This window comes from Cryptomeria japonica, unplaced genomic scaffold (assembly GCF_030272615.1).
Source record: "Cryptomeria japonica unplaced genomic scaffold, Sugi_1.0 HiC_scaffold_193, whole genome shotgun sequence".
Classification (NCBI taxonomy): domain Eukaryota; kingdom Viridiplantae; phylum Streptophyta; class Pinopsida; order Cupressales; family Cupressaceae; genus Cryptomeria; species Cryptomeria japonica.
Genome location: NW_026729015.1, coordinates 237,979 through 258,659, shown reverse-complemented (window position 1 = coordinate 258,659; position 20,681 = coordinate 237,979). Strand labels below are relative to the sequence as shown.

General features: G+C 36.4%; 2 protein-coding genes across 2 annotated transcripts; both read left to right on the top strand.

Annotated features, from left to right (window-relative positions):
• Nucleotides 1-5,847: 5,847 nt before the first annotated feature.
• On the top strand, nt 5,848-7,173 carry LOC131868035 (aspartic proteinase nepenthesin-1-like). Its single transcript, XM_059215585.1, has one exon. The coding sequence runs from the start codon at nt 5,848-5,850 to the stop codon at nt 7,171-7,173; it is 1,326 nt and encodes a 441-aa protein (XP_059071568.1).
• Nucleotides 7,174-17,261: 10,088 nt separating this feature from the next.
• On the top strand, nt 17,262-18,587 carry LOC131868033 (aspartic proteinase nepenthesin-1-like). The gene has a single exon (XM_059215584.1). It carries the CDS (start codon nt 17,262-17,264, stop codon nt 18,585-18,587), a length of 1,326 nt encoding a protein of 441 aa, XP_059071567.1.
• Nucleotides 18,588-20,681: the final 2,094 nt, after the last annotated feature.

The window sequence follows — 20,681 nt, the reverse complement described above, 5'->3', positions numbered from 1 at the left end:
ATTGGCCAGCACAAGCCAAACCTAATCCCAACTAACTCTTCCACCATATTGCACACGTGGACTACTTTCATATACCGTCCTAAAGAATCCCATCTCAAAGAAAACAGAGGTACCATGTTTTGAGAAGTCCAATGGGAAAGTTGATCTTAGCACTCACTTGACAACATTTACTACTTTATCTATTGTCTTGATTCTTGATGATGCTCTTCCTGCAAAAATATTTTCCATTTCATTGAAAGAAATGACATTGGATTGATTTCTCTCTCTATCTATTAATTCAATAAACTCTTTCTCATATCTTGTTAATCAATTTTTATAACATTTAAAAAAAATATTGGACCTAAAGTAACATTAATTGATGGTGTGGCGAATGGGAATCCCAGACCTGCTGGATGTGGGGAAGTGGTGCGTGATAACAATGGCAGGATGGTCTCGACAATGGCCCTCTCTTTGGGTACCCAGACAAATCACTTTAATGAGGCCTTCACAATTTATACCAATATCAAATTGGCCAAAGAGAAAGGTTTGAGAAGGGTCTGGTTGGAGTGTGACTCCCTAAACATCATTGTTTAACGACTTCCTCCTCTCCTATTTGGTTGATTAAACATATTATTCAAGATAGCCTAATTCCTCTCAGGGGCTTCTGTGAATTTAACATTTCACATGTCTACCATGAAGGTAATAAGGTTGCGGATATTTAGGCCAACATTGGGGCCGACTTGGCAAGTAGGAAACTTTGGAACATTTATGATAAGATCCCAGTGGATCTTCTTAACCTACTCCGTAATGATTATGATGCTTGCGAAGCTCAAGGGGCTTTTGGAAATGATGGAGAATGACATCTTCCAAAGTGTCGTGGGCAAGACTTCTTTTATGAGGGGAAAGACGAACTTTCTGGTGGCTTTTTTAATTGTTTTTATATGGTTTATGTCAACTCTGTTTGTGTTGCAGGTTGTTGAGAATTAGTATTTTTTAATATTAGGGGAGATAGGAACCGTTTGGATCCCATAGTCTGCGAAAAATGACGAAATAAGGAAGCAGTATGGAAAGAACTTTCGGTAGGAGTTTTGACTAGTTATATCGAGATGCTTCATGGTGTGGATGCCCTTGTTACTGAGGCCTTTCTTAATGGGTGGAAGGATGGTTTTATCTGTGTCTATGGTATGGAGCTGGAGGTTAATGAGGAGATGGTGGCTAAGGTGTCCAAAATTCTGAACAAGGGCACCAAATTCTACAAGCATAAGAAATGTGCGATGGTGGCGATGAAAACCTTTTTCCCGCCGAAGGAAAGGGAGAAGGTGAGAAAGAATAATAATGTTGGGTGGGAGAAAAAATCACTTTCAAAGCCATGGTACGAGGTCTCAGAGGTTATCGTGCGCCGCCTCACCGTTGATGGTAAATTCTGTAGCTTACTTAGCTATCACTTTGTCATTATTAATCATTTTCGGCATCACAAGTGCATTTCCTTGGCCTTTTATTTGGTCTCATCATTGAATAATAGCATTAGGGCTCACGAGAAATGTGCATCCTCCCTTGTTCTCCATGAGGGCTTATTCCCGTTGATTATGAAGTATGCCAAGACTATCAATGTCGAGAGGAATACGAGTGCTAAAACTGGTATAGAATACAAGAAGAATGTCCATATTCATTATGGGGAAATCTCTTCTGATGAAGAGGTGGACTTCGATGGGAACGAAGTCTTTCACATTTATAACAAACAAGGACCCTCATCGTCTAAAATCCCTAACCGTACTAGCAGAAAATAAATTATTTTATCTAACGAGGAGGATGACCCTGAACATGTCCCTAATTCGGTGGACGGTAGTTCTGATGTGAAGGTTAAAAGAGTGGCCAGCGTTTCTATGTCAAGAGCTATTGACAAAACCAAAGTATTTAACAATGTCAACGAGAATTATTCTAAGCGACCGAATGCCTCTCAGATTGATTTGGACGGGCCTGCGGAGGATTAGGGTGTCAATGTTTCTATACCTACTCTTGGTGGTGGGTTTACTCCTAAGGAGATGGTTTGTCGGTCCCTGAGAATACGATTACGAATATTAACTTGAGGAATTTAAAGGATAACCAAAATGCCCAATTCACCTAGATTTTTCAAGAGATTAATAATCTCAAAGAGAAGGCCAATCCACCTAATGGGGACCTCGACAGTACTAGGTCTCGAATACGCATACCCTGGCTAATGGTATTAAAGACCTTAAGGAGGAACATGAAGAGCACATTAAGGCTTTGGAAAATGACTTATAAACATCAGCATAGTTTGAGTGTGGTGGTGGAGGTGAGTATGTCTGCCATGAACAATACTAGCATTGGTCTACGTAGACTCAATGAATAGGCTGAAGTTCTTCATTATATTTCTCAGGGCAAGTGCCCCACTGGTAGCACTGAGATGGTGAAGAAAGATAAGGTTGTGAATGCTGGTACCTGTAAGAAACTTAGGGCTCCCTCAGAGGATGTGGTTGCGGATCTGGATACGAAAGAGAAGCCCCTACTTGGTCCAGCGACGAGGCTCCATAGAAAAGATAAGGGTGTGACCCGTGTTGACAACATCATTAAGAAAGTTCAGAAAATCAATGAGGATGTCATTCAGAAGAATGACAAATTGGTCAAAGTGTTGTAGTTTTGTTATGTAGAAATTCTGTATTGTTCTTGTCTGTTGTTCTATGGGGCTGCTTTTCCCTGGTTTTTATGGGTTGGTTCGCATCTGTTTTTTTGTTGGGTCCTTGAAGGTCGAGTTTTTATGATAATATTACAATAATACTAATACAATTTACATGATTTGTATAGTTTATTTCTATTTGAAAATAAAAAATTATTCTATTCTATTTACATTTTCACCATAAATTACTTGAACTATTTAAACAAATAGGTTTCTATTCAATAATATTATTATTATATATAATACATTAACAGAATAATAAGTAAATAACTTAAAACCCACTAACATAGTCATTTTAACACATACAAACATAGTAAATTTTGAAGTGTCTATAAAACCCATACAACTTTTTTAGGGTTTCGGAATTACTAGATGGTTTGATTTAGACAAATGGAAACATAAAGGTTGAGTGTACTTAGTAATTAAAAAAGGTCCCACCATTCACTTATCATGGGAAACCGTGCAACAACTAAATTGTATAGAAATAAAAAACAAGAAAATAATGACATTTATGAATTATTAAAGAGGCACACGGAACAAGTGGCAGGAACCCTAAAATTTAGATTGTGAGAGCTCAAATATTTGAGAGTACTATGTTTGCATTAATGGAGGAGTAGAATTTTCGAAAAAATCTCATCTGATCGTGACTGCAAGAGGAGAGATAGTGGTAAAATGAGAAGATCGAGAGATGATGGGCAGTGCACACATTCTGACAAAAAATGAAGAATAAAACTAATGGACAGCGGGCAGCTCCAATATTCCCAATCGTCTTGCAATGCTGTCTCCTTTACTCACAATCGTTGATGCCCAAAAACAGCTCATCCAATTCATATAAGAGACGCCTTCGGCATAATAAATTCATGTACTATTTTCCCTCTTCTATAATTTCTCTCATATGAAGCATGCAATCACCATTTCTAAATAAAGCTTTTATATGATAGGATGTGGTAGTATCAATATACCATAGGGCACTACGTCACAGAACCTTTTGCACATGAAGATACCCCTAAACTTACTACTCATTTTCATATTTCTTAATCTTCTAGATTGTTAAATAGGTTCACGTATTTTATTGATGTCTATTTAATTCTTGAGATATAAGCTACTCACTATACATAATTTCTCTATTTTTTAGGCTCTCATGAAGGATTCAAATGTAAAGAATGAGTATCACATGCTAGTATGTGCCAAGGTCCATTACTCTATCTATATTAACTATTATTTGACGTCCAAGCATCTAATTTAAATGATATATTCCACATTCCATATGCTTTGAGATGTATTACTATTTTAGGATTCACATGCACGTCAATGTATGGTCAAAACATAATGGTAAAATATTTTAATCTAGTCAAACTATCCTTAGTTTTGGGTATATTATTAGAGGATGGATTAATTCAACCATATATCAAGAAATGATGCAATCTTGTCGAAATCTTGGCCCATTCTCTAATTAGCCACCCTTATTAATTTACATACACCCCCTTATATTCTATCTTATCCCGTGGATTCATGCACACATTCGTATGTATCACATTTATTATTAGATTATTCTCCATCCACACCTCAATGTCTAGGCATTTATTCTCTACATAAGTATTAGCCTTTTTTCTGTTATTGGTCAATAATGGGGCGTCCAATCAATATTGCACCATACAATACTGACCCTTGAGATTTAGCAATTTAAATTCGAATTTTTTAACTCCAAACCTTTTATTCTATCATAATTACATTTAGTACCTGTTTTATGTGATTTATTGAACATTTTGGTTTTTGAAAGAATTCAATGTGCATTTATTTAACATGCAGTCGCTTTGAGAATTCATTGAATACGAATTTGCATAAATGAAACATTTATCATAGAAACGCTTTTGGTTGGAGCACCAAGATGAATCTATCTCCATCAAAGTTTTCATCTTGGGAAATTTGCATGCTTCTTTTCCATTTACCTAAATTGGCCAGGCTCGTGAAGCCGACCATTCCGAAGGATAACCTAGGAGAACTTGACCCTAGTGATCTACCAGGCTCCCTAATGTGATTTTAACTATTGCGAATACTTGACAATTAGTGAAGAGTTAACTTCAAGGTAAATTGACGAAAAGTGAGATTTATTAGATCAAATGTTAGGGAAGAATTTATATTCACACATATAGAACTTACGCATATCTATGGATTTGACATAAAACAATCGTGGACATGGGGAGTGATCCCTAGTTGACATGACTTTCATGCTTATCACTGATACAACTACATACCCAATTCTTAAAAGATGGATTCTTAAATTCAATTTAGATGATTTATATACTTGCATGTTCAACCACATAGATTACGCTAACTTTTATCTACTTTTTCCTTCTGGTATAAATCCTTGAGCAAAACGTTATGATAGGATATGGCAATGTGAATATATAATAGAACATTGCATATAACACTTCTGCACAAGTAAAATTGAGAAATAAGATAAATAAGAACGAGAATAAAAATAAAATTCAATTTAGATGATTTATATATGTGGATGTTCAACCACATAGATTACATTAACTTTCATGTACTTTTTCTTTCTGGTATAAATCCTTGAATAGAACTTTATGATAGGATACGGTAATGTGAATACATAATAGAGCATTGAATATAACAGTTTTGTACAAGTAAAATCTCTAAATCTTAAAAATGAATAAACTAATTAGAGCAAAATTTAAGAATGAGATAAACAAGAATGAGAATAAGTTGGAAAGCCGGATAAACCGACTAAGAATAATTATGTGTAAACTAATTTTAAATATTTTTAGAAAACTAACCCTCCGGTTACAACACGTTTTGGAATTTCGATCTGAATGGGTCCACAAAATTCAATGGGAAGAGGGAACTGGATTACGAGTTAAGTGTACGGAAATACTTAGTGAAGGTATGGACAGAAAAAAATACGATTCACTTCGAATTGCAGCAGTCTATTCTACTTCTAGAACAATTCCAGGCGGGCAGAGATAGAGAAGGGGAAATTAAATAAATTCGTCTATCCTTCTAAGAGGATCGATATTGTTATGTGGACACGTCGGGGAATCTGTTGATTTTGATTTAAGGCTCCTTCTCACTCTCTCTGTGTATATATATTGCATGGAGTGGAGTAGATGAGAGCAGAAAAAGGTTTCGAGGTTTAGAAAAGAAAAAGAGAAATGGAGCGTTCAAAGCTGTTGGGTTTTGTGGTCTTGATATGCTTTACTATTCCAACGATATCATGTTCTTCGGACAGACTGTTTAGTGGTTGGCCGAAGTCTAGCAGCGATGAAAATGTAAAAATAAGGGTGAATATGACGCGCAGATCAGAGAGAGAGTTGGGTTTTTCTGAGAGATTGGGTTTGGCTGTGGATCGAAGTAAGAAGCGAATGAAGAAGATAGAGGCATTGATAAGAGGGCAATTAGACGCTGAAACGCCCGTTGAAGTAGGGGATGGAGAATTTCTGATGAGCGTTGCACTGGGAACGCCCTCTGTGAGCTTCGAAGCGATTGTGGACACGGGGAGCGATCTGATTTGGACTCAGTGCAAGCCTTGCAAGGACTGCTTCTCTCAGCCTACGCCAATCTTCGACCCCTCCAAGTCCCCCACATTTTCCACAATTCCCTGCGGTGATTCTCTTTGTGACGCCTTGGGGAGTACGCAAACCGGATGCAATCCAGATTGTACCTTTATGTATCAGTATGGCGATGGTTCCTTCACCAGCGGCGACCTGGCTTACGAGACATTGTCAATTGGGAGCAGCAAGGTTAAAGGCATTGCATTTGGATGCGGGCATGACAACGAAGGACAAGGATTCTCTCAGGGTGGTGGCCTTGTGGGACTGGGAAGAGGTGGTCTCTCCCTTATCTCACAGCTGGGTTCCAAAGCAGAGAACATGTTCTCTTACTGTCTTTTGCCCATCACCGACTCTTCTTCACAAACCAGCCCCCTCTTTTTCGGCGAGGGTGCTTCCTTGAGCGGAGGAGCCAAGACTCTCCCACTCATCAAGAGCAGTATCATTCCCACTTTCTGGTACATTCCTATTACAGGAATCACCCTCAATGGTAAGGCACTAGATATTCCTCCTGGAACTTTCGATCTGCAATCGGACGGCAGCGGAGGTATGATCATCGACTCCGGAACCACTGTTACCATCCTGGACCAGGCTGCCTACTCTCCTCTTAAGGAAGCAATTCAGTCCGCCATTGATCTCACTCCTGTAGACGGCTCTTCTACAGGTTTGGATCTTTGTTACCACACATCATCCGCTCACCTCACCTTGCCAACCCTCGTCTTCAACTTCAAAGGCGGCGTGGATTACGAGCTTCCGGCAGACAACTTTTTCATTCAGGCATCTGAAAATCTCTTGTGCCTGGCAATGTTGGGTGAACCATCGGGGAATCCTTCCATCTTCGGAAACATACAGCAGCAAAACTTCCATATCCTTTACAACAATGCTCAGAACACGCTCTCTTTCAAGCCCACTAAGTGTGATTCTCTTTAAATCATCATCTCCCTCTTCTAATTCTTCTTCTTCTCTTTTTCTGTCTCTCTCATTTCCTCTTCCTCTGTCCTTCGAATGCAATATGTGATCTCGTCTCCTGCGTCTGCCTATTGCACTGTCCGATATGCGAATCATGTAAATTTTCATCTTCGTAGCTGCTTATTTTCAGTAAAATTGTTTGGCCCCTGTTGTTCTCGGGGACCTTCATTTATGGTTCCTTATGATATGCTACACTATGTGTGTTATTTTGGCATGGAAATGAAGGTGCGATAATTGATTATCAAAATATAAATTGCGAGTTAAAACAACGACAAGAGAATTTATATAATTATAAAGCATTTGTAATGGTCTTATCTTTTCTTCAAGTCTTAAGTGTAAAATAAATTATTGTATGCCTATGAATATTTTTAATGGTATTTAACTTTAAGATCCGTGTCTGTGATTTATACATTCAAATAATACTTATTTTCAATCATGTCCGCATTTCACATTACTAAGATCAAACACAATTTAATGTAGCCTATATATAAGGTAAGGTTGTTGCTAAGAAGGTCTCTCTAATTTTCTCACAATTACTATTGTATAATTTTCTACTAGAGAAGACGAGTTCTCGAGAATTAAGAATATCATTTTGGAGCCTTTGCAATTTATTTAAAAGTGCTAATATTTAAGGCTATGCCTATATCACGATTCACGATTACCTATCAGCGCTTTATAGTGCATTCGATGACATCTTACACAAATCTTATATAGAAAACTTATTGATGGTGAATCGGGGCCTCTCATTTGAAAGGTTGCTACTACACTACAACGCACCTTAGATAATAAAATTAAATTATGTAATGTATTTGTGCTTCAGAGTATGGATGTTAGACCACACATCAATTTTCAGCCATTGATAATGTGACATGATTACTTGTTTTCAACATTTTAATAGGATTGCATTAGGTTTTGGAACTTTTTTTCGTGACCTAAAAAATTAAAATATTAGTGGACTACAACATAATAACACAATTATTGAGAAAAGTTTTGATTGCCTACAAAAAATCATAGTATCTTCACTCTTTCACCTTGTAAATCCTAACATGTTAATTTCAATTTCACATGATCTATGTTGCAGTGTCTACTTACGTATTATTATAGTCCAATGAACACAAAGGATACTAAAATCAATTATTTGAGAGAGTTGACACTTATTAGATTTTTAGATAGCCAAAAAACTTCTCAGATGGATAAAATATTGGTTGAGATAATTCTTAAATAGATATTATTATATTTATTTAAATAAACAATAATTTCTTAAAAAATATCCTTAATATAGAGGGAGAGAGAACTAATTATATATTCCAAGGAAAAAGTATTCGTAGTATTACATAGTTTACAATTGATAAAGCATTAACAAGTAAGAAACACACAATGAATAATAAATAAAACATATAAATTTAAAATAATTATTAAATCAACCTCATACTTATTTCACCTTGACAATGCAAGGAGGGTAAGAGGAGGGATGGTGGCCCAATATGCTATTCATATAGTTTCTAAGGGCATTGGACAACATCTAAACTAACATCTTAGCTTATATTTTCTTAGTTTATCCAATTGGGCGATGAAGGTGAAGAGTGGAGTGCATTTACATTTGATTAAATTCTTGTTCTAATTTCATTCTTATTATTTATTTATTATCTTGTAAAACTATTGTGCTAACTAGATAATGTGCAACCTTTGTTAAGGATTTTTCCATCTCCCTCGACCCTATCAACCACCTAAGGTGAGATGCATTTAGAGCTACAAGCGATATAAAAAATTCTATGTTTCTCAATGCTCGACAATGTATGTCACACGAGGATAATATTAGGAAGTTTTAGATTGAACCAGTTTAAACAGAGCCTCCTCTTTTCTTTTTTTATTTTATTTTGGTAATTACTCCTTCAGCAAGGCATTTAACTAGCTACAATTGCTTTGTATCCATTAATTTACTATTTTGGGTCATGAAAATAATGTATTCTAGTATAATGCCATTTCATTTTTCTTTACTTATTATTATTATTATTATTTTTCTATCGAAGATTCTTGTTGCAACGGATATAGATGCTGGAAAATATTTATTTATTATTCAATGTATAGCTAGAAAGGAAGAAGGATCATTCAATTGGGAAAGGGATAATTTTACACTCTTAACTTAAATACAATAGAGCACTACAATTATTCGGTTGGTTTACTTTTTTATGGAAGCACTCCTTATAAATCATGTATCATAGTAGAGATGTCGACATTTGAATAATTGGCCGGCACAGGCCAAACCTAATCCCAACTAACTCTTCCATCATATTGCACACGTAGACTACTTTCATATACCGTCCTAAAGAATCCCATCTCAAAGCACATAGAGGTACCATGTTTCGAGAAGTCCAATGGGAAAGTTGATCTTAGCACTCACTTGACAACATTTACTACTTTATCTATTGGCTTGATTCTTGAGGATTCTCTTCCTGCAAAAATCTTTTTCATTTCATTGAAACAAATGACATTGGATTGATTTTTCCCTTTATCTATTAATTCAATAAACTCTTTCTCATATCTTGTTAATCAATTTTTATAACGTTTAAAAAAAAATATTGGACCTAAAGTAACATTAATTGATGGTGCAGCGAAGGGGAATCCCGGACCTGCTGGATATGGGGGAGTGGTGCGTGATAATAATGGCAGGATGGTCTCGATGGTGGCCCTCTCTTTGGGTACCTAGACAAACCACTTTAGTGAGGCCTTCACAACGTATACCAATATCAAATTGGCCAAAGAGAAAGGTTTGAGAAGGGTCTTCTTGGAGTGTGACTCCCTAAACATCATTAATTGTTTAACAACTTCCTCCTCCCCTAGTTGGTCGATTAAACATATTATTGAAGATAGCCTAATGCTTCTCAGGGGATTCTACGAATTTACCATTTCACATGTCTATCGTGAAGGTAATAAGGTTGCCGATATTTAGGCCAACATTGGGGCCGACTTGCCAAGTAGGAAAGTTTGGAACATTTATGATCGGATCCCAGAGGATCTTCTTAACCTACTCCGTAATGATCATGATGCGTGCGAAGCTCAAGGGGCTTTCGGAAATGATGGAGAATGACGTCTTCCAAAGTGTCCTGGGCAAGACTTCTTCTATGAGGGGAAAGTCAAACTTTCTGGTGGCGTTTTTGATTGTTTTTGTTTAGCTCAACTCTGTTTGTGTTGCAGGTTGTTGAGAATCGGTATTTTCCAAGATTGGGGGAGATAGGAACCGTTTGGAGCCCATAGTCTATGAAAAATGATGAAATAAGGAAGCAGTATGCAAAGAACTTTCGATAAGTGTTTTTACTAGTTATATCGAGACGCTTCATGGTGCGGATGCCCTTGTTACCGAGGCCTTTGTTCATGGGTGGAAGTATGGTGTGCTCTGTGTCTATGGTATGGAGCTGGAGGTTGATGAGGAGATGGTGGATAAGGTGTCCAACATGCTATTCATATAGTTTCTAAGGGCATTGGACAACATCTAAACTAGTAGCTTAGCTTATATTTTCTTAGTTTATTCAATTGGGCGACGAAGGTGATGAGTGGAGTGCATTTACACTTGATTAAATTCTTGTTCTAATTTCATTCTTATTATTTATTTATTATCTTTTAAAACTATTGTGCTTACTAGATAATGTGCAGCCTTTGTAAAGGATTTTTCCATCTCCATTGACCCGATTAACCACCTAAGGTGAGATGCATTTAGATCTACAATGATATAAAAAATTCTTTCTTAGTGCTTGGCAATGTATGCCACATGAGGATACTATTAGGAAGTTTTAAATTGAACCAGTTTAAACATAGTCTCCTCTTTTCTCTTTTTTCTTTTATTTTGGTAATTACTCCTTCAGCAAGGCATTTAACTAGCTCCAATCGCTTAGTATCCATTAATTTACTATTTTGGGTCATGAAAATAATGTATTCTAGTATAATGCCATTTCATTTTTCTTTACTTATTATTATTATTTTTCTATCGAAGATTCTTGTCGCAACGGATATAGATGCTGGAAAATACTTATTTATTATTCAATGTATAGCTAGAAAGGAAGAAGGATCATTCAATTGGGAAAGGGATAATTTTACACTCTTAACTTAAATACAATAGAGCACTACAATTATTCAGTTGGTTTATTTTTTTATGGAAATAATCCTTATAAATTATGTATCGTAGTAGAGATTTGGACATCTGAATAATTGGCCAGCACAAGCCAAACCTAATCCCAACTAACTCTTCCACCATATTGCACACGTGGACTACTTTCATATACCGTCCTAAAGAATCCCATCTCAAAGAAAACAGAGGTACCATGTTTTGAGAAGTCCAATGGGAAAGTTGATCTTAGCACTCACTTGACAACATTTACTACTTTATCTATTGTCTTGATTCTTGATGATGCTCTTCCTGCAAAAATATTTTCCATTTCATTGAAAGAAATGACATTGGATTGATTTCTCTCTCTATCTATTAATTCAATAAACTCTTTCTCATATCTTGTTAATCAATTTTTATAACATTTAAAAAAAATATTGGACCTAAAGTAACATTAATTGATGGTGTGGCGAATGGGAATCCCAGACCTGCTGGATGTGGGGAAGTGGTGCGTGATAACAATGGCAGGATGGTCTCGACAATGGCCCTCTCTTTGGGTACCCAGACAAATCACTTTAATGAGGCCTTCACAATTTATACCAATATCAAATTGGCCAAAGAGAAAGGTTTGAGAAGGGTCTGGTTGGAGTGTGACTCCCTAAACATCATTGTTTAACGACTTCCTCCTCTCCTATTTGGTTGATTAAACATATTATTCAAGATAGCCTAATTCCTCTCAGGGGCTTCTGTGAATTTAACATTTCACATGTCTACCATGAAGGTAATAAGGTTGCGGATATTTAGGCCAACATTGGGGCCGACTTGGCAAGTAGGAAACTTTGGAACATTTATGATAAGATCCCAGTGGATCTTCTTAACCTACTCCGTAATGATTATGATGCTTGCGAAGCTCAAGGGGCTTTTGGAAATGATGGAGAATGACATCTTCCAAAGTGTCGTGGGCAAGACTTCTTTTATGAGGGGAAAGACGAACTTTCTGGTGGCTTTTTTAATTGTTTTTATATGGTTTATGTCAACTCTGTTTGTGTTGCAGGTTGTTGAGAATTAGTATTTTTTAATATTAGGGGAGATAGGAACCGTTTGGATCCCATAGTCTGCGAAAAATGACGAAATAAGGAAGCAGTATGGAAAGAACTTTCGGTAGGAGTTTTGACTAGTTATATCGAGATGCTTCATGGTGTGGATGCCCTTGTTACTGAGGCCTTTCTTAATGGGTGGAAGGATGGTTTTATCTGTGTCTATGGTATGGAGCTGGAGGTTAATGAGGAGATGGTGGCTAAGGTGTCCAAAATTCTGAACAAGGGCACCAAATTCTACAAGCATAAGAAATGTGCGATGGTGGCGATGAAAACCTTTTTCCCGCCGAAGGAAAGGGAGAAGGTGAGAAAGAATAATAATGTTGGGTGGGAGAAAAAATCACTTTCAAAGCCATGGTACGAGGTCTCAGAGGTTATCGTGCGCCGCCTCACCGTTGATGGTAAATTCTGTAGCTTACTTAGCTATCACTTTGTCATTATTAATCATTTTCGGCATCACAAGTGCATTTCCTTGGCCTTTTATTTGGTCTCATCATTGAATAATAGCATTAGGGCTCACGAGAAATGTGCATCCTCCCTTGTTCTCCATGAGGGCTTATTCCCGTTGATTATGAAGTATGCCAAGACTATCAATGTCGAGAGGAATACGAGTGCTAAAACTGGTATAGAATACAAGAAGAATGTCCATATTCATTATGGGGAAATCTCTTCTGATGAAGAGGTGGACTTCGATGGGAACGAAGTCTTTCACATTTATAACAAACAAGGACCCTCATCGTCTAAAATCCCTAACCGTACTAGCAGAAAATAAATTATTTTATCTAACGAGGAGGATGACCCTGAACATGTCCCTAATTCGGTGGACGGTAGTTCTGATGTGAAGGTTAAAAGAGTGGCCAGCGTTTCTATGTCAAGAGCTATTGACAAAACCAAAGTATTTAACAATGTCAACGAGAATTATTCTAAGCGACCGAATGCCTCTCAGATTGATTTGGACGGGCCTGCGGAGGATTAGGGTGTCAATGTTTCTATACCTACTCTTGGTGGTGGGTTTACTCCTAAGGAGATGGTTTGTCGGTCCCTGAGAATACGATTACGAATATTAACTTGAGGAATTTAAAGGATAACCAAAATGCCCAATTCACCTAGATTTTTCAAGAGATTAATAATCTCAAAGAGAAGGCCAATCCACCTAATGGGGACCTCGACAGTACTAGGTCTCGAATACGCATACCCTGGCTAATGGTATTAAAGACCTTAAGGAGGAACATGAAGAGCACATTAAGGCTTTGGAAAATGACTTATAAACATCAGCATAGTTTGAGTGTGGTGGTGGAGGTGAGTATGTCTGCCATGAACAATACTAGCATTGGTCTACGTAGACTCAATGAATAGGCTGAAGTTCTTCATTATATTTCTCAGGGCAAGTGCCCCACTGGTAGCACTGAGATGGTGAAGAAAGATAAGGTTGTGAATGCTGGTACCTGTAAGAAACTTAGGGCTCCCTCAGAGGATGTGGTTGCGGATCTGGATACGAAAGAGAAGCCCCTACTTGGTCCAGCGACGAGGCTCCATAGAAAAGATAAGGGTGTGACCCGTGTTGACAACATCATTAAGAAAGTTCAGAAAATCAATGAGGATGTCATTCAGAAGAATGACAAATTGGTCAAAGTGTTGTAGTTTTGTTATGTAGAAATTCTGTATTGTTCTTGTCTGTTGTTCTATGGGGCTGCTTTTCCCTGGTTTTTATGGGTTGGTTCGCATCTGTTTTTTTGTTGGGTCCTTGAAGGTCGAGTTTTTATGATAATATTACAATAATACTAATACAATTTACATGATTTGTATAGTTTATTTCTATTTGAAAATAAAAAATTATTCTATTCTATTTACATTTTCACCATAAATTACTTGAACTATTTAAACAAATAGGTTTCTATTCAATAATATTATTATTATATATAATACATTAACAGAATAATAAGTAAATAACTTAAAACCCACTAACATAGTCATTTTAACACATACAAACATAGTAAATTTTGAAGTGTCTATAAAACCCATACAACTTTTTTAGGGTTTCGGAATTACTAGATGGTTTGATTTAGACAAATGGAAACATAAAGGTTGAGTGTACTTAGTAATTAAAAAAGGTCCCACCATTCACTTATCATGGGAAACCGTGCAACAACTAAATTGTATAGAAATAAAAAACAAGAAAATAATGACATTTATGAATTATTAAAGAGGCACACGGAACAAGTGGCAGGAACCCTAAAATTTAGATTGTGAGAGCTCAAATATTTGAGAGTACTATGTTTGCATTAATGGAGGAGTAGAATTTTCGAAAAAATCTCATCTGATCGTGACTGCAAGAGGAGAGATAGTGGTAAAATGAGAAGATCGAGAGATGATGGGCAGTGCACACATTCTGACAAAAAATGAAGAATAAAACTAATGGACAGCGGGCAGCTCCAATATTCCCAATCGTCTTGCAATGCTGTCTCCTTTACTCACAATCGTTGATGCCCAAAAACAGCTCATCCAATTCATATAAGAGACGCCTTCGGCATAATAAATTCATGTACTATTTTCCCTCTTCTATAATTTCTCTCATATGAAGCATGCAATCACCATTTCTAAATAAAGCTTTTATATGATAGGATGTGGTAGTATCAATATACCATAGGGCACTACGTCACAGAACCTTTTGCACATGAAGATACCCCTAAACTTACTACTCATTTTCATATTTCTTAATCTTCTAGATTGTTAAATAGGTTCACGTATTTTATTGATGTCTATTTAATTCTTGAGATATAAGCTACTCACTATACATAATTTCTCTATTTTTTAGGCTCTCATGAAGGATTCAAATGTAAAGAATGAGTATCACATGCTAGTATGTGCCAAGGTCCATTACTCTATCTATATTAACTATTATTTGACGTCCAAGCATCTAATTTAAATGATATATTCCACATTCCATATGCTTTGAGATGTATTACTATTTTAGGATTCACATGCACGTCAATGTATGGTCAAAACATAATGGTAAAATATTTTAATCTAGTCAAACTATCCTTAGTTTTGGGTATATTATTAGAGGATGGATTAATTCAACCATATATCAAGAAATGATGCAATCTTGTCGAAATCTTGGCCCATTCTCTAATTAGCCACCCTTATTAATTTACATACACCCCCTTATATTCTATCTTATCCCGTGGATTCATGCACACATTCGTATGTATCACATTTATTATTAGATTATTCTCCATCCACACCTCAATGTCTAGGCATTTATTCTCTACATAAGTATTAGCCTTTTTTCTGTTATTGGTCAATAATGGGGCGTCCAATCAATATTGCACCATACAATACTGACCCTTGAGATTTAGCAATTTAAATTCGAATTTTTTAACTCCAAACCTTTTATTCTATCATAATTACATTTAGTACCTGTTTTATGTGATTTATTGAACATTTTGGTTTTTGAAAGAATTCAATGTGCATTTATTTAACATGCAGTCGCTTTGAGAATTCATTGAATACGAATTTGCATAAATGAAACATTTATCATAGAAACGCTTTTGGTTGGAGCACCAAGATGAATCTATCTCCATCAAAGTTTTCATCTTGGGAAATTTGCATGCTTCTTTTCCATTTACCTAAATTGGCCAGGCTCGTGAAGCCGACCATTCCGAAGGATAACCTAGGAGAACTTGACCCTAGTGATCTACCAGGCTCCCTAATGTGATTTTAACTATTGCGAATACTTGACAATTAGTGAAGAGTTAACTTCAAGGTAAATTGACGAAAAGTGAGATTTATTAGATCAAATGTTAGGGAAGAATTTATATTCACACATATAGAACTTACGCATATCTATGGATTTGACATAAAACAATCGTGGACATGGGGAGTGATCCCTAGTTGACATGACTTTCATGCTTATCACTGATACAACTACATACCCAATTCTTAAAAGATGGATTCTTAAATTCAATTTAGATGATTTATATACTTGCATGTTCAACCACATAGATTACGCTAACTTTTATCTACTTTTTCCTTCTGGTATAAATCCTTGAGCAAAACGTTATGATAGGATATGGCAATGTGAATATATAATAGAACATTGCATATAACACTTCTGCACAAGTAAAATTGAGAAATAAGATAAATAAGAACGAGAATAAAAATAAAATTCAATTTAGATGATTTATATATGTGGATGTTCAACCACATAGATTACATTAACTTTCATGTACTTTTTCTTTCTGGTATAAATCCTTGAATAGAACTTTATGATAGGATACGGTAATGTGAATACATAATAGAGCATTGAATATAACAGTTTTGTACAAGTAAAATCTCTAAATCTTAAAAATGAATAAACTAATTAGAGCAAAATTTAAGAATGAGATAAACAAGAATGAGAATAAGTTGGAAAGCCGGATAAACCGACTAAGAATAATTATGTGTAAACTAATTTTAAATATTTTTAGAAAACTAACCCTCCGGTTACAACACGTTTTGGAATTTCGATCTGAATGGGTCCACAAAATTCAATGGGAAGAGGGAACTGGATTACGAGTTAAGTGTACGGAAATACTTAGTGAAGGTATGGACAGAAAAAAATACGATTCACTTCGAATTGCAGCAGTCTATTCTACTTCTAGAACAATTCCAGGCGGGCAGAGATAGAGAAGGGGAAATTAAATAAATTCGTCTATCCTTCTAAGAGGATCGATATTGTTATGTGGACACGTCGGGGAATCTGTTGATTTTGATTTAAGGCTCCTTCTCACTCTCTCTGTGTATATATATTGCATGGAGTGGAGTAGATGAGAGCAGAAAAAGGTTTCGAGGTTTAGAAAAGAAAAAGAGAAATGGAGCGTTCAAAGCTGTTGGGTTTTGTGGTCTTGATATGCTTTACTATTCCAACGATATCATGTTCTTCGGACAGACTGTTTAGTGGTTGGCCGAAGTCTAGCAGCGATGAAAATGTAAAAATAAGGGTGAATATGACGCGCAGATCAGAGAGAGAGTTGGGTTTTTCTGAGAGATTGGGTTTGGCTGTGGATCGAAGTAAGAAGCGAATGAAGAAGATAGAGGCATTGATAAGAGGGCAATTAGACGCTGAAACGCCCGTTGAAGTAGGGGATGGAGAATTTCTGATGAGCGTTGCACTGGGAACGCCCTCTGTGAGCTTCGAAGCGATTGTGGACACGGGGAGCGATCTGATTTGGACTCAGTGCAAGCCTTGCAAGGACTGCTTCTCTCAGCCTACGCCAATCTTCGACCCCTCCAAGTCCCCCACATTTTCCACAATTCCCTGCGGTGATTCTCTTTGTGACGCCTTGGGGAGTACGCAAACCGGATGCAATCCAGATTGTACCTTTATGTATCAGTATGGCGATGGTTCCTTCACCAGCGGCGACCTGGCTTACGAGACATTGTCAATTGGGAGCAGCAAGGTTAAAGGCATTGCATTTGGATGCGGGCATGACAACGAAGGACAAGGATTCTCTCAGGGTGGTGGCCTTGTGGGACTGGGAAGAGGTGGTCTCTCCCTTATCTCACAGCTGGGTTCCAAAGCAGAGAACATGTTCTCTTACTGTCTTTTGCCCATCACCGACTCTTCTTCACAAACCAGCCCCCTCTTTTTCGGCGAGGGTGCTTCCTTGAGCGGAGGAGCCAAGACTCTCCCACTCATCAAGAGCAGTATCATTCCCACTTTCTGGTACATTCCTATTACAGGAATCACCCTCAATGGTAAGGCACTAGATATTCCTCCTGGAACTTTCGATCTGCAATCGGACGGCAGCGGAGGTATGATCATCGACTCCGGAACCACTGTTACCATCCTGGACCAGGCTGCCTACTCTCCTCTTAAGGAAGCAATTCAGTCCGCCATTGATCTCACTCCTGTAGACGGCTCTTCTACAGGTTTGGATCTTTGTTACCACACATCATCCGCTCACCTCACCTTGCCAACCCTCGTCTTCAACTTCAAAGGCGGCGTGGATTACGAGCTTCCGGCAGACAACTTTTTCATTCAGGCATCTGAAAATCTCTTGTGCCTGGCAATGTTGGGTGAACCATCGGGGAATCCTTCCATCTTCGGAAACATACAGCAGCAAAACTTCCATATCCTTTACAACAATGCTCAGAACACGCTCTCTTTCAAGCCCACTAAGTGTGATTCTCTTTAAATCATCATCTCCCTCTTCTAATTCTTCTTCTTCTCTTTTTCTGTCTCTCTCATTTCCTCTTCCTCTGTCCTTCGAATGCAATATGTGATCTCGTCTCCTGCGTCTGCCTATTGCACTGTCCGATATGCGAATCATGTAAATTTTCATCTTCGTAGCTGCTTATTTTCAGTAAAATTGTTTGGCCCCTGTTGTTCTCGGGGACCTTCATTTATGGTTCCTTATGATATGCTACACTATGTGTGTTATTTTGGCATGGAAATGAAGGTGCGATAATTGATTATCAAAATATAAATTGCGAGTTAAAACAACGACAAGAGAATTTATATAATTATAAAGCATTTGTAATGGTCTTATCTTTTCTTCAAGTCTTAAGTGTAAAATAAATTATTGTATGCCTATGAATATTTTTAATGGTATTTAACTTTAAGATCCGTGTCTGTGATTTATACATTCAAATAATACTTATTTTCAATCATGTCCGCATTTCACATTACTAAGATCAAACACAATTTAATGTAGCCTATATATAAGGTAAGGTTGTTGCTAAGAAGGTCTCTCTAATTTTCTCACAATTACTATTGTATAATTTTCTACTAGAGAAGACGAGTTCTCGAGAATTAAGAATATCATTTTGGAGCCTTTGCAATTTATTTAAAAGTGCTAATATTTAAGGCTATGCCTATATCACGATTCACGATTACCTATCAGCGCTTTATAGTGCATTCGATGACATCTTACACAAATCTTATATAGAAAACTTATTGATGGTGAATCGGGGCCTCTCATTTGAAAGGTTGCTACTACACTACAACGCACCTTAGATAATAAAATTAAATTATGTAATGTATTTGTGCTTCAGAGTATGGATGTTAGACCACACATCAATTTTCAGCCATTGATAATGTGACATGATTACTTGTTTTCAACATTTTAATAGGATTGCATTAGGTTTTGGAACTTTTTTTCGTGACCTAAAAAATTAAAATATTAGTGGACTACAACATAATAACACAATTATTGAGAAAAGTTTTGATTGCCTACAAAAAATCATAGTATCTTCACTCTTTCACCTTGTAAATCCTAACATGTTAATTTCAATTTCACATGATCTATGTTGCAGTGTCTACTTACGTATTATTATAGTCCAATGAACACAAAGGATACTAAAATCAATTATTTGAGAGAGTTGACACTTATTAGATTTTTAGATAGCCAAAAAACTTCTCAGATGGATAAAATATTGGTTGAGATAATTCTTAAATAGATATTATTATATTTATTTAAATAAACAATAATTTCTTAAAAAATATCCTTAATATAGAGGGAGAGAGAACTAATTATATATTCCAAGGAAAAAGTATTCGTAGTATTACATAGTTTACAATTGATAAAGCATTAACAAGTAAGAAACACACAATGAATAATAAATAAAACATATAAATTTAAAATAATTATTAAATCAACCTCATACTTATTTCACCTTGACAATGCAAGGAGGGTAAGAGGAGGGATGGCGGCCCAATATGCTATTCATATAGTTTCTAAGGGCATTGGACAACATCTAAACTAACATCTTAGCTTATATTTTCTTAGTTTATCCAATTGGGCGATGAAGGTGAAGAGTGGAGTGCATTTACATTTGATTAAATTCTTGTTCTAATTTCATTCTTATTATTTATTTATTATCTTGTAAAACTATTGTGCTAACTAGATAATGTGCAACCTTTGTTAAGGATTTTTCCATCTCCCTCGACCCTATCAACCACCTAAGGTGAGATGCATTTAGAGCTACAAGCGATATAAAAAATTCTATGTTTCTCAATGCTCGACAATGTATGTCACACGAGGATAATATTAGGAAGTTTTAGATTGAACCAGTTTAAACAGAGCCTCCTCTTTTCTTTTTTTATTTTATTTTGGTAATTACTCCTTCAGCAAGGCATTTAACTAGCTACAATTGCTTTGTATCCATTAATTTACTATTTTGGGTCATGAAAATAATGTATTCTAGTATAATGCCATTTCATTTTTCTTTACTTATTATTATTATTATTATTTTTCTATCGAAGATTCTTGTTGCAACGGATATAGATG

Coding starts and splice junctions, on each gene's coding strand:
- LOC131868033 (XM_059215584.1), top strand. CDS start 17,262: ATGGAGCGTTCAAAGCTGTTGGGTTTTGTGGTCTTGATATGCTTTACT.
- LOC131868035 (XM_059215585.1), top strand. CDS start 5,848: ATGGAGCGTTCAAAGCTGTTGGGTTTTGTGGTCTTGATATGCTTTACT.